This window comes from Columba livia, chromosome 5 (genome assembly GCF_036013475.1).
Source record: "Columba livia isolate bColLiv1 breed racing homer chromosome 5, bColLiv1.pat.W.v2, whole genome shotgun sequence".
Lineage (NCBI taxonomy): Eukaryota > Metazoa > Chordata > Aves > Columbiformes > Columbidae > Columba > Columba livia.
Window position 1 is genome coordinate 57328147 of NC_088606.1, and position 14553 is coordinate 57342699.

General features: G+C 40.3%; 1 protein-coding gene across 4 annotated transcripts in view; it reads right to left on the reverse strand.

The window, feature by feature from the left end:
* SCUBE2 (signal peptide, CUB domain and EGF like domain containing 2) overlaps window positions 1-14553 on the reverse strand; it is a 44376-nt gene that overhangs the window by 20234 nt on the left and 9589 nt on the right. For 3 of the 4 annotated variants that reach the window (XM_065066172.1, XM_065066173.1, XM_065066174.1), the window contains 10 exons: window positions 11536-11661; window positions 11037-11153; window positions 10077-10166; window positions 8425-8541; window positions 7413-7535; window positions 5477-5593; window positions 2922-3044; window positions 2303-2419; window positions 1625-1711; window positions 842-946 (listed from right to left, as the gene is read on the reverse strand). In XM_065066172.1, the coding sequence (XP_064922244.1) occupies window positions 842-946; window positions 1625-1711; window positions 2303-2419; window positions 2922-3044; window positions 5477-5593; window positions 7413-7535; window positions 8425-8541; window positions 10077-10166; window positions 11037-11153; window positions 11536-11661 (1122 nt within the window). The remainder of the gene's footprint in view (window positions 1-841; window positions 947-1624; window positions 1712-2302; window positions 2420-2921; window positions 3045-5476; window positions 5594-7412; window positions 7536-8424; window positions 8542-10076; window positions 10167-11036; window positions 11154-11535; window positions 11662-14553) is intronic. The other variant, XM_065066175.1, reaches the window with a different exon arrangement.

Genomic DNA, 14553 nt, shown 5'->3' on the forward strand with positions numbered 1-14553 from the left:
CTTACAACGGTGTTTAAATTAAGCAGTGGCTGTGTACGCAGGACGCTTGGAGACCATTTTCAAGGTTGCAATGAGGAAATAAGATTTAGTTACAGAAAACACCCAGAATAATACTGGTTCTGGAGTATACAGCTCTTCATTGAGCATCTGGAGTATACAGCTCTTCATCGAGCATCTAGTGTAGTTTCTCACTGTTGCTCTTCTAAGGGCAACCAAACTGATGTGCTGATTGACCATATTGTTAGTGACTTCTTCCCCTAGCCCCTGGTGGTTTTTTGTTTGTTGCGTGGTGTGTGTCTGTGTGTTTAATGTACTCCTCCTCATTTTCTGCTGGCTTTGTAAATTCCCAGGCTATACTTTCTGCCTTGGAACAGATGGAAGAGCTGATCTCACTGTGTCCACCTGGGGCTGCTGAAGTATAAAAGGAAGAGAAAAGAGGAATAACCCTTTGGCAATACAGTCAACATAAAAGGCCATGAGACACTTCAATGAGGCATCAGACAGTAAGGAGCAGGTGAGAAAATAAAGAACAGAAAGAAGGGATAGAGAGAGAAAGGAAAGGAAGAAATCAAGAGAATGAAAAGTATGGCTGGTTTTGTTGAGAATTTTTTTGGCAGTGGTACAAACGATAAAGGAGAAGGGCTTTTCTAGCAAGACTGTAACATTGTCACACTGAAGTCCTGTGATCTGAAATAATTATTGCAAGAATGATGGCTGGGAAGGAGTGTGAGGATATGTGCAGAGCAGAAAGTTTGCAGTCCCTCTATGCTTCGCTTATGATGTATTTTGTATCAGGAAAGCTACAGCTCTAACCTGCTTACCTGCATTTTTACATTCATACCTGGTATCATCTGTTCCAGACCTTCTTGAAACATCTCAGTTTTTTTCAAACTACATTTTCCTTCATTTAATTTAAAAGTTACGCTTATCTTGATGGCTGAAGTATCTTCAGGAAGAAACAATGACATGTTATTTTTAAAAAGGAACAGATAACCCTAATGTCACATCATAATGATGATATAAAGCAAAAAAGCAGTCATCACAGAAAACCTAGAGATGCCAGCTCCTCCTGCTGTGAAGCTGGCTCACAACTGGAATTGGAACAAAGTGTGTTAGATTTCATTAAAAAAGAAAAAGCAGAAAAAGAATGAGACTAAGTCCAGATCTGCTATTGAGTAAATAAAACAAAGGTTAGCTGAATTTGAAGGAGATACCCCAAACCAGCTCAGAAAGTAGTTTATGTCTGTATAAAATAGCACCTCTTATCTATTTAACCTGAAATGCTTTTTAAACTTTACTGTCCAACAGCTAAACCTAAACATATTGTATGTTGTCATTACTGCCTGGTTTGGATATCTAAAAAAGAGGAATAATGCTCCTGGCCTAGCTGTTTATTTTACTGCTGACCATTGCTCCTCTCCTTTTTAAGTTTTAGTTTGAGTAATGTTGATGAAGTAGTAAAAGCAGAATTTCCTGTAGTAATCATGAACTGTAATCACAAGGAAGAATAAACAGATGAAACATAACGGAGAGAGAAAACAAAGTCAACAGAAACATCCTTATTTCACAGTTACCTATTGAAAGAAATCAGTCAAATCATGCAACAGTAAATCTAGTGATTTACCCAGCCAGCTGGATGCATTTGTATTTTGCTGCTTTTTCTTAAGCTGAGATGACCTGCCACAGGTGAGGCTGTAGGCATCTTGTGTTCCTAACAGAGAGACCATACAGACAGAGGGTAAAGAGACAGGCACTGTGCACAGACTGAAGACTCCTGTAGTATAAAAGACATTTTTAATTTGTTGATCAGCATCATTACCTTCACCTTTCTCCTGTAATGCTGTTCATAAAATACCCCACATTGGAGGCTGTCTCTTTCTAAGCAATTTAAAGGGTTCAGGAAGAAAAGCAGCATCTGTCCCATAAGGACTGGCCGCGTCTGTGCGCTGTGTCCTGTGGGGTGGAGGGGCTGCAAAGGCAAAACCCCCGGCCCCACGCAGGGCTGGAATGCCTTCACCCCATTCAGCAGCAGCTCTCAGGGCCAATTAAGGAATGGCCCAGGGAGCACAGAGAATTCTGCCCCGTCCTCCCCAGCTTCCAAAAGACAGTTGTCATGAGAAGGGAATCTGAGGGTAGATTGGTTGTAAAATAAAGGGGGGCTTTCTGGATATAGCCCTTTATCTATAGTGAATGAAAGGCCCCTGTTGATTGTCTACTTCTTGGGGCTTCCATGAGGGTTAGCAAGTTTGCTACTCTTACACTCTCTACAGAATCATGTTTGGTTTTGTTGGTTTTGACTTACCAGAAAATACCTGGACATCCGAAGAGCAGCTTAAGAAGCATCTATCGCTCCCACCACTCTTAATGCAGTGCAGCAATACCTTGGGTGACATATTATCAGGCAAGAGACCCTTTATCTCTAAATAGGATAAAACAAATACTCACAGGAGAAGTAAAACATCTACATATACCCTACTAGTAAACTGGCATGCAGCTGCTTTTGTAGGTGGTACCTCAGAGCACCAACACAATTAATATGCTATTTACACAGAAAATCAAAGCAAAATAAAATCACTGGAAGACCACACAACATAAGTAATTTATTTTTGGGTAAAGCTATCATCAGCAAACCTTCTCATGCAGAGAAGACAAAGGGAAATAGAAAGAATGAGCTAGATAAAAGCACAGGAAAGAAAGCATCAAAATCCCTCAAAGTATCTCCTGTTTTTGGCTAGGGTTTTTTTGCTTGTTTTTATCAGTTTCAACATCAGTACCATCATGCCTGACTAAAAGGTTAAGTGGAATACCGGGAATGATGGCTCATACCACTTAACTGGAGAGATCAGGTTTTTCGGATTTGGCTATAATCACACGGCCATCAGACACATCAGGAGTAGAAATGTATTTACAAGGCACCTTACCAACACAATCCTTTTTATTCCAGTGTAATTTGTAGTTGGAGTGACACAGGCATTCATAGTCTCCCAGAGTATTCACACACAGCTGTTGGCAACCACCATTGTTGACGCTACATTCATTAATATCTACAGAGGAAAGGTAAAAATACTTTTTAAAAGTTACTCTTGCCAAAGTTTTGTACTCCAAGTCTGGTAGGTAAACATGTACACAAATATGGCTTACTAGGGTTTGGAAAAGATTTTGGGAATGCTATCTGGGCATCCACCTTGAAATAGTTTTGTTTTAATGGAAATCCTTTGATAAACGTCAACATTGGTCAAATGTTGTCAGAGGGGAGGTGTTAGGCAGGTCCTTAAACCACATAATTAAAAAAATATCCAGCCTCAGCAATATGATAACAAATAAACTCAGAGAAAAGGAGAACAAATCAAATCTGCATTGCACTGTGTCTGGTTAATTAATATTTTTAATTTGGAATAAAGGCAGATGACATGGACAGGATTCACACTGATAAATCCTCCAAACAGCTCAGATAGATACAACTGCTGTGGAACACTATTTGACTCCATGTGGACAAATAATACTATTGTATCATCCTTGTTCCTTTTGGCCAATTACCAAATTTTGAGGCTGTGCCCCACCTAATAAATGCCAATAGGAGGAGAAACTCCTGACAACACAACATACTGCCTTTGGTGCAAACTTGCACGCTGATGCAGAATACCCCATTCAACAGTGGTGTACCCCAGGGGTCAACACTGGGGCCAATACTATTTATCCTCTTCATTAAACCTGGATGGTGGGACAAGAGTTCACCCTCAGCAAGTTCGCAGATGATACAAAACTGGGAGGAGGGGCTGGCACACCAGATGGTTGTGCCACTATTCAGAGGGACCTTGACTGGCTGCAGCAATGGGCCGACAGGAATCTCATGAATTTCAAAACAAAGTGAAATGCAAAGTTCTCTGTCTCTGCTTCTCAGATCCATCCTGATGACAGCATCACTTATCTCCAGAAGCCTCATGGCAATTACAATAAATTTAGAAATCCGCCACCAAAAAAATCTCTTGCAGGTCCCAGAAAGTTTGTGCAACTGAGGGAACCCACTTCTACGAACATTTTTCTCAACGGTAATGACAAGCTTTGTCACTGCTCTCCCTAATAATTTGTTCCCACATCTAGACAGGTAAAAATTCGGTAGAAAACACTGTGAAACAGATTACAAAACTGGGCTGATTTCAGGGAAAAAACACACTACTAACAGAACTGAGACAGCAGAGGTAGGAATGAGCAGCAGAGGAATAATGGAGAAAGCAAGGAACACTTGAACTGGTTCTGCTGCCTAAGATACCACCAAAGCAGCCCAAATCTCTGTTTATCATTGACCTTTTGTTAGGATGCTGCATACAGTGGCAACCTGTTATCTCCAGCACTTACTGACTTCTCCCATATAGGTCAGAAAAAGTACAATTAGTATCCTACCAGCTTTGACACAGTCTATGATTGTCAGTAAATGAAGGACTTGCTATGGTAAAAGAATTAACATCTTCTGCACAGGAGTATGATATGAAGAGGACACTTAGCAGCCAACAGCAAAATTGCAGTTCCTTCCCTCCATTCGTGGCCAAAAGAAATTGATAAATGCAGAGGAATTCATGGGAACAGACTTTTAGCAAGAAGAACACATCAACAGTGTTACTTCACCTCCAGAAAGGTTTCCCTGTTCATCAGGATAAAACACAGTGATGTTGTGGCCCTGTAATCTTCTTTGCAGACTTTCTAGAGACAGAGGTTAAAACAGATCACGCACACAGAGATCACTGAATTGTTATCTCCAAGTTCAAGTGTGCTCATTCTGCCTCAGAAATAAATAGGTCTTACTAAGAATTAAGTAAGAATATGGAGTCAGTAACATCTTATGGAGTCAGTAACATCTTGCTTAGAGCTTATGTAAATAACAGGTTTAATTCCACTTAGTGTCCAGTTATTCATGTTTCCTTATGTTAACTCTGAGAATTTGTGCCAGATATATTAGTACTTCACACATATTGAGCTTCTGTAAACATCTTTCTTTAACTTTTCTTGTAGGAAATATGTAAAAGATTCAAGAATATTAATCTTGGCCAATGTAAATCAGTGGTACTACATCAGCTAAATTCTACATCACATGAGGATCTGACATATGCACAAGGGCAGCCTTCAAAATCATCATTTTCTAAGTCATCCAGAGCTTCCTGTTCTTTAAGTCCTGTTCCACTAACTTTTCATGGAAGTCAGTGTGAAAAGTCTACCAAATTATGGCTTTCATACCCGTCAGTTTGTTCTAATAGTCACAGGTGCTTTCTGGATGCAGGATGGGAAGAGAAAACCATTTGAGTAAGGACAGAAATAAGCAGGATTAGTTTCTACTTCTGCTGTGTCTTCTTATAATGAGAAAGAGTAATACTTCTTCTATACACCCGCTACATACACACAGGCTTGTGTCTTGCACAGACACTAATTAGCCCTGTGGCAACAGCACTATCATCACAGCCTGCTGTGTCTTTTTATAACTCACCTCCACAGTGCGTGAAGCCATAGAGAGCATATCCTTTGTTACAAGTACACTCAAAGGTGCCTGGATGATTGATGCACGTGTGGTCGCACGTCCGTTCAAAAGAGCACTCATCAATGTCTGCAAGTTTTAAAGGGATACATGAGCATCTTTCAGCCTGACAAGGGAGCACTGATGAGCTAACAAAGTTGGACACAGAGATGTGCAGGTTTATGTAAACTAAGCAAATTCTCTTAATTCTTTCAAATGATGTAGCATTCTGAAATTACAACTTTTAAAAGAAGAATTAGTTTGCAAAAAAATAAAATCTTTTTCTTGGCAAACATGAAAACTGCTGCTATATTTTTAACAACTGTGTTTAACATAAACTATTTCTCTTCTATGGGGGAAAAGAATGCCAACAAAACTCTTATTTCATTAAGAAAAGTCTACATAAGGTCTGCAGAAATAGATTTACCAAACAAAGTATTGCCTTTGTTTTTTCCCCTCATTCTCCCACATTTCAAACTCTATATGAATACACAGTGCCCAGTTTAAGCCTGCTGAAAATCACCATGCTCTCTGAGATACACCCAAAGACAGATGACTGGAATAATTTCGTGACTTTTTCCATTATACTGTATATTTAGACTTCAATGTCTGTCTCTAAATGCTGCTGAGATATCTTTTTTCTCCAATGAAAGTTTTCTTTGGCGTTACAATCACCTTGCGCACTTCTTCTTTGCAAAGCATAATCCGTGTAACAGCCTGATCACAATCTCAGTTAACTGAATGGTAAAATTCCCATCACTTTCTGAGGGCCTGAATGTTTATTATACCATCCAAAGAACCTAAAGCTTCTGTGATAGTATATTATGTATTCCATGTGAGAATGTTGAAAGACACAAAAAAGCTCACAGCAACATCACTGACACATTACATCATTCTTTTTTTGGGCTCTGGTACAATTCAAGATATCACTTCTGAAAAAAAAATCCAGGGGAAGTAATAGAAGTGACAGGGACAAAAGAGAGATGCAAGTCTTTAAAATACATTCATAAACAGATTCCATTAAAAACCCACAAACTATCTTGAAAATCTTATCTATGATTTTATAGTAAGTTTGTTTCATAGAAATACTTGTCCTTCTTTGTCTGGTTTTAAAAGGATAAGAATACACCAAAAACCCAGGTGAAAATTGTTTTCTGTTGGTCAGTTCAGCTTTCTGAAATTCATCATTAATGTCAGCTGGCTGTCTAGGAAATGGAATTATTCACCTCCCCAGTTGACTGATTTGCTTTATATTGTTTCATACTGTAGCTTTTCCAAAAACACAGACCATTTTGATCTTTACATTTTAATGTATTTAAGAGCTTAAACAAGATTGCTACCTCCATATGTACAAACCGTTATACAGAAAAGTAAATATGCTTTGTAAGTCTCTCAGGAGAAATCCATGTCATCCTAAAAATCAAATGTTTATGACGTTTAGGGAATAGTGATTCCACTAGTCCATCTACAGGCCTATACTTTCATAGATCACATTATAATTTTTTTCTTTAAATAATGAACTCATGGCACCTAAATGTCTCATTAAGAAAAAAAAAAAAATCACTGTAATAGTGAGCTAGTCAGTAAGATGGACAAAGAGGTATTGTCTGTTTTCCCCTGTAAATTATTTTAAGATCATTTAATAGAGTGGAGGGGAACCATTATCTTCACAAAGAGCTTTTTAATATGATGCTATCTCTGTCACTTCCAGATAATAGTTCACTGTGCCATTAAACATGCCTCTGACAATAGTATCAAGCCAAGTACATTAACTCAACAGCTGTTTAAGAAAAAAAAACACACCTGAGGCATGGAAATTACTCTGGAGTCTATTATCACTTCATCATTGTAGCAGATGTCCAAGCCACACTGATTTGTTCTACTTCTATTGCCTTTCCAGTGCACATACCTTGACAAGACTTCTCATCTGTTAATAATTTAAATCCTTTTCTGCAGCTGCAATCAAAACTGCCAACAGTGTTTTTACAGAAATGATCGCAGCCTCCATTATTGGACTGGCATTCATCAATATCTGTAACAAAAAAAAAGTGCTTCAGCAAATAAGCACAGTACATTCGACATACTTCCACTGCCAGATCAAGAAAACGGTCACGTCCAATTGGCTAGAGAAGCCCAGAAACAAAATCTAGTGAGACTGCTACAAATTTTAAGGAAGATCAGATCCAGCTCTTAAGCATGATCTGGCCCATTCAGCCCCATGACTGTCATTTGCTTTCATTTAACATATTGATGTCTGTTACATGTGGGTATATGTATTCACAAAAGACCGTTTCCCTAAGTTCTGTTTGGAAATGCTTTGACTGAAATGTTTTCTGACAGGTTTTAGTTTTTTAAGGATTCTCTCCATTTCCTCTTCCTAAGAAATCTCAGACAGAGGAGGCTTCCCCAGCTACCCTGACATTTTCATGCCAACATCAGAGTGAGTTCTTTATTTAATACTAATTGACTCAGGTGTGGGGATTCCATCTTTTTTGCCTAGCAGAACAGTCTTAACATCTAATTACTGGAAAATGTATTCTAATGTACAACCTAAGTGCCTCTTCACTCCTTTTCAGTACTCTCATTAGAGCTGTTTGGACCAGTATAAATTATTCTACTCATACATCCCTGTTCACACACTGATATTTACTTATAAACTGCTCTGATTCCCTCACCTCTGAAAAATGAGGCCATCTTGGCAGGAGGGGTGCAAGTGGAGAAAAGGGGAGCAGAGCAGCAGGGATTCTCTGCACATGATGCACCTGATGCGATGGAAACCATGTGTCTACCCTGGCCGCAGCCCTTTCTTTGGTCAGATCACACACACTGGCTTTCCTCTGGACACTGGATTACCTTTATCTGCAGATGAACACCTTGCAGCAAGGTGTTGGTACACACATGTCCATGAGGATAAAACTCACCTTTACATGTCTTCCCATCAAACTGCAGTGTGAATCCAACAGGACAGCTGCAGTGAACTCCAGTCGATGTATCTTTACATGTACGATCACAGCCACCATTATTTACAGCGCATGTTTCTAGCCAACAAGACAAAGTTGAAGTTTGCTTATGGATATTATAATGGTAACAACAAGCATCATATGATACAAGGCACAGACCCAGGAACACTGCTATTCAGCTACATTTAGTCTAGTATACATGAGCAACTAACTACTAAATACGTGTTTTGGCAAAATCCCTGCCTCAGCTAGATCCATTTCTTTGCAGACTCCACAAACTAACATATTTTCTCTGGATATTCTCACCCTTAAACACAAGTCCCCACTCCTTGATGATGAATCTATTCCTGTCAGTCTGTCTCCTTATGCCAACACTCAGTCGTCACTGATCCTCTGACACTTCCCACCAATGCTCAGACACCTGGTTACACTCGGCACTACTAAACCAGTTTTCTTAAATCACTCTACCACACCCTTCATGTGCTACTTGTGCTCCCAAGTCATGGTGGATTACATCCACACTAAGTGTTCCTTCAGGCTTGTAACTCAGCTGCCATCTCAACTCCAATGTTCCTCTAACTTCCCCCTATGTAAACAATGTCCAAATCTCACCAAACCTTTTTAGTGAACATCCCTAAAATACAGTTCTTCATATCCAACTAAACAGAAATAACTCAGCCTTTGGCATTCATCCTCTTGTAGTTGGCCTAACCACCTCAAATAACCTTTTCACTGGCTGGACAAATGCAATTTTATCCAGCACATATTGATTCAGAGAGCTGCAAAGATCATTTTCCACATCTCTTTTTTTAAATCCTCTCTTTCTAGCTCTGTCTCCTGGTTTTCTGCAGCATCAAGTATATGCTATTTACTCTCAAGTTTTGAGACCTTTATTGGTTTATTCCCTCAGTCTTTCATCTCACATTCAATATTGGGAGGCTATGTCCAACCTCCACTTGAAGATGGAGTGCCTCTTCTTTCTTCCTCTTCCCACAGAAACGTCATTTTTGTTGAAAATGAGGCCATTCATTTAGATGCTTAAATATTAATTCAAGAGCTTAGAGCTAGCCCTATACTTCTCAGTGAACATTCCTCATGCCAGTGTTTTCCCAGTAGCAACAGACCCTCAGAGGCTGGCATTCTGGGCCAGGTGCGAACACCTTTAGGAAGAATAGGATGGCCTTGTATCTTTCTAGACACAAGGATAGAACATGCCCTTCCAGATACAATCCACCACTGCGCCCTTCCATGCAGAAGCAGACTTTCAGTTGAAGAGAAGCAGGTAAAGCACTGCTTCCTCCACAATCACCTGCTGAAAGCTGTAGCACAGAAGGGAACATACTGCATTCCCATGATTAATTAGAACCATAGAAACATGTACTACTTCAAGGGCAAGTTCTTGACACCTCCTAATGACCATCACAATGTACGTAGTTTCTTATACATTATGGAATAATATTATTTCCTTAAAGGGAGTAGAGCATCTCAGACAGAATTCAGCCCAGAACTATGATGGTCACCAAAAATAAAAAACCAATCAACCAAACAAAAACCAACTTCAATCTAAAAGGTTTCAACAAACAGCAAAATTATTTTGGATAAGCACTTTTTACCCATAAGTAACCGTCGCTTCACCCTCTTGTCCACATCAGCTCCTGCTGTAGTGTTTCCCTCAGAAACTTCAACAGCAGCCTCTTCCCTTTCTGTAAGGAACATAAAAACACAAATGAGTAAAGGTGCCCTGACCAGAAGCCTCATCTGATCTCCAATATGTACACACACGGCAACAGCTGCAACGCGTGCTGAATTATCAGACTGTTGGAACTGACCAGGCAGACTTTTTATTTTTGTTTTTAACAAGAAAGCAATAATGAAAACCATGAAGACTCTTCAGTCAAAACTATGACAATACTTGGCTTTTTTTCTTCCTTACGACTCATGTTTGCTTCAGTATTCTTAACAAAACAGAAGCCATGCTGCGAATGTGGTGAACAGCAATAAGACGAAAGAACTAATAGAACTGTTATGAACTGTTCTGTTAAGACACATTATCATCACCTATCATGGACTAATACAAGGACCAGACACTTACTCTATCAGAGCATTTGATTTCAATCAACAGACAACAAACTCTTCCAGAAACTGGAAGAGTTTATAAATCTTAAGTGCTTTCTTTACTGGATAACTGCCTTGCAAAAATTGTATTGTAATTGACTTCAGAGTTCTGGTTTTAGCAGATGTACTGCTTGGTTACACTCTCTGGCTTATGCTATACAAGAAACTGAACCAAAAATATCCTAGAGGGATGGGAATCTTCTTTGCTTAGTTATAGGCCTTGTCCTTTACAGGAACCAGTGACCATAACAGGCTTAGGTAGCTACTTACATAGGGAAGCATAAGTTGCCTGGACCCAACCAACTCACACATGAATTAGCAGGTTTCTCAGCTTGGATTCCTTGACATTTTCTAGCCATACTATTACGAGGAGCATTAATCATGCACACATAGCAGCACCACACCACTCCAGCGTTAGTCACCAACAAAAAAACTACTTCCCTCCACTGTATACTGACCCAGGCAGGTTTTGCCATCCACATGCATGATGTACTTGGGGTGACATCCACAAACAGGCCCATTATCAGCATCATCACAGGTATGTTGGCAGCCACCATTTCCATGATTACATGTTACTAGGAAGAAAATATGTTACATCTCACAAATACATCCAGCATCTTTGAAAGATGGTGTGCAACTTTGTCTCCATTTGACCATCCTAACACTCCCCTTTTCTAAGGAACCCTGTGAGACTGAAACACTGCAGATGGCTCTTGTGGAGCTGAACTTCCCACCATTACGAACAATGGCACAACTCCTGAAATACAGACACATCAGCAACCAATAGAGTGGTGTGACAGCGTCCAGCCAAACCACTGATTCTAGTTTAATCCAAATGCACACAATTTAGGCGTGCGACCCCAGTTTAGCTATAACATACCAAATCCCATATCGCTGCTAACAGAACACTATTTTTTCACTTTGGGAAACCATAAGCATATGTAGAATGTTGCATACAAATACAGCTCCTCTGGTTCTTGGACAGTTCAAATCCTGGTCGGCATTCACAGGCAACTCCTCCTTTGGGTGTTTCTCTGCAGATGTGGGCACAGCCATGATCTTTATTCATGCAGCTCATGCCTTCTGCAAAACAGGACAAGTGCATCAACATCCTCAGCATCTCTGTGTGCAGGCAGCAGTCAGATAGATAAATTCATTTCAGTACAAATCCTCAGCATCTCTGTGTGCAGGCAGCAGTCAGATAAAGTCAGGTCAATATACACACAGACAACAGCCTGCTGCTTCTGGGAAGACCCTACAGTGTTAACAATTATAAGCTGACAGACAGGAAGGGCAGAAAGTCTAATCCTGCAAAGTCAATGGCCCTGAGGTTTCTCCATCTGTGATCTTTTCCGTGCCCGTGTTCTTTGACTGCAAGTAAAAGCAACATCCCTAGATTCGTACAGCATCTGTGTTCTCGCCCTCACTTTATACCAGTGTTTATAATGACTCATTTCTTTGATAAAAATTGGAAGGTGGCTGATATCTGGCAAGACCAGAGACTAAAGTGAAGTTCTTACTTCTTTGCTTAAAAGAGTAGCCACCTGACACAGGAATGCCTAGGCTGACAGTCACAAAAATCACCCCTTTTCCAGTTACTGGCCTACAAAGCAGATTCCCGAAGTCATAACCTACCTTAGTAGTGCCCAAGTTGTGACCAGGTAGACATGCAGATTGTACACAGACTGTATGTCGATTCTCTTTTTTTTGTTAACCATTTTGTGTTCTTTGTGTGTGTGATTCCAATAAATACTTCCCAAAATAACCCCACTAGGAACTATCACAGTGTTCTGTATTTCCGCACACCTTCCCAGCTGGACAGAAATCAGTGCCAGTGCTTACTTTAACCAAATGGAAAAGCAATGTGACACTCATTACTTCCTTCCTTTTGGTGCATCTCCTAAAAACACCCTCTCATTTTTGTCTCTGACTATTACAAGCTGTTCATGCACCAGAACTCAATGACTGCCAGAGTGTCTTGTCTGGTCTTTGCAAAAAGTTGAAGTCAATTAAACAGGAAGGAATTGTTTCTAGAATTATTGCAAAAATTTTTCACCTTGCCCCATCATTCAGCTAAAGCAATGCCTTTTGTCATTGGGAAGATGTTAACATAATTTGTACACACACAACTTTCAACTACACAGCTGCTGGCTGAGTTATCAAATGGAATCAAGAGATCAAATTGAAAGGATATTTTTTCTTCTAACCGTACACCACAGATTTTTGCTGAAGTCTTCTACACTGTGACAAAACTGGGAGAGAAGACAACTGAATGCTCTCCTCAGGTACGCTGAGAACACACCTTTGTCATCAAATGCTCTGCCTTGACTTTGGTAGGACATGTCACACCAAAACACTCTTTCCTCTTGGCAAGAACACTTCATTTGAAAGACTTGGAGTAACACAATTTGGCTGCAAGGGCTTATCCCACATTACCTCAGTGAACTTCTACTGAGCTGAGCAGATGCACAGACAGAGAATGAAAGGGTGGCCATGCTGCTAAAAAGGGACTGCATGAACCATTTCACACTCTACGTATTTTTCAAACCTGCACCTTTTTGCAGCTTTATTACTAAATGAAACAAAACCACTGTATTGGCAAGCAGAGATCAGCTTGTCACCATTATTCCACTGCACTTCAGTTAGGTGCTTGCTCTGCACACGACTATTCTTGCCATCTGAAGCACAAGCTACAGAACCCTTTCTCTACTAAGACAGCTTTAAGCAACAAAAGAATGGATATTGCAGAGCCTAGATTATTCTGCTCTACTGGCTTTTTGGTTCTTTTCCCACAGTGAGGACTCAGTAAAAGTCTAACAAGACAATTGTATTAAATCCCGCAGCACACGGACGCAGCCCAAGGAGCCCACATGAAAGCTGTCATCCCTTATTGTGCTGTCAGTCAAGGAACGGAACAAGCTATAAGGCCACAAATTAGCCTCATTAACTCTTGTGGTTTTGTGACACTTCTGTTCTTAAGTATGCTACATGGTTTGGTCTGTTAGGTCAGAGATGTTAGAAAGCATTAAGAGAATTAGCAGCTTAGTTTCTGTTAACAAAGTTTGGGGGTCTTTTTGTCTCTATTGAGCTACCAAAGGGGAAACTCTTCAAGCAGGTACTTTGGTAAAGTCCACTGAGATCAGACAAACGGTTTAAACACTCCTTTTGGGATTGCAGAATTCAATCAGGTCTCCACAGAAAGCTCAAACTGCACTTCCCAAACCAGGACACATTTTAATAACAACGTATCAGTTGTGTAACAAGGTAATGTGACCAAACCCACCAAAATCTAGCTGACCCAAAAGACAGTCAGTGTTTAACAGAAGCTACATACATTCACACATTCTAGCATTTACTATGAAGCTGCTGCTTGTTTCCATAGATGGTAGATTCCTACTCAGTCTCATTTTATTAGGTTGTATTAAAATTGTCTGTAAAACCATAAAAGCTGTGTGACTACAAACCCCTTCATGGACACAAAGTCCGCCAGGTCACGTTGTTCCAGAGCTGTTGCAATGACAGATTGTGGTCCAGAACCAAAGCCCAAACAAATTTTGGTCAAACCCCTTCATGTGCTCCCCAGAAACACAACTCTTGCAGGAGACCCTGCCCTACTGACACACAAGTGTCTTGGGATGGATGAGCCTCCTGATGGCCACACTCACAGCCAAGACAGCTGAACCCAGCGCCTGCCTGGCCTAGTGGACCCCAAGCCAGGTGAGTCCTTTCTGGTGACTGGACTTGGTGAAGTTATCCAGCAAACCTCAGCAAGATCTGAGCACTCCTGTCGCTGGCAAGACACAGGCAAAAAGCCAGCGCAGTATTTCCCTATCATGTCAAGTTAAATTAATCTTTTTCATGTATGATCTGTGTTTAAATCTTTGTCTTTTTTAGATAGAAGACATAGGGACATCACCACCAATCCACTAAGAGCATTGAGGCTCCATTTAGGACACATTCAAACAGACACTCAAT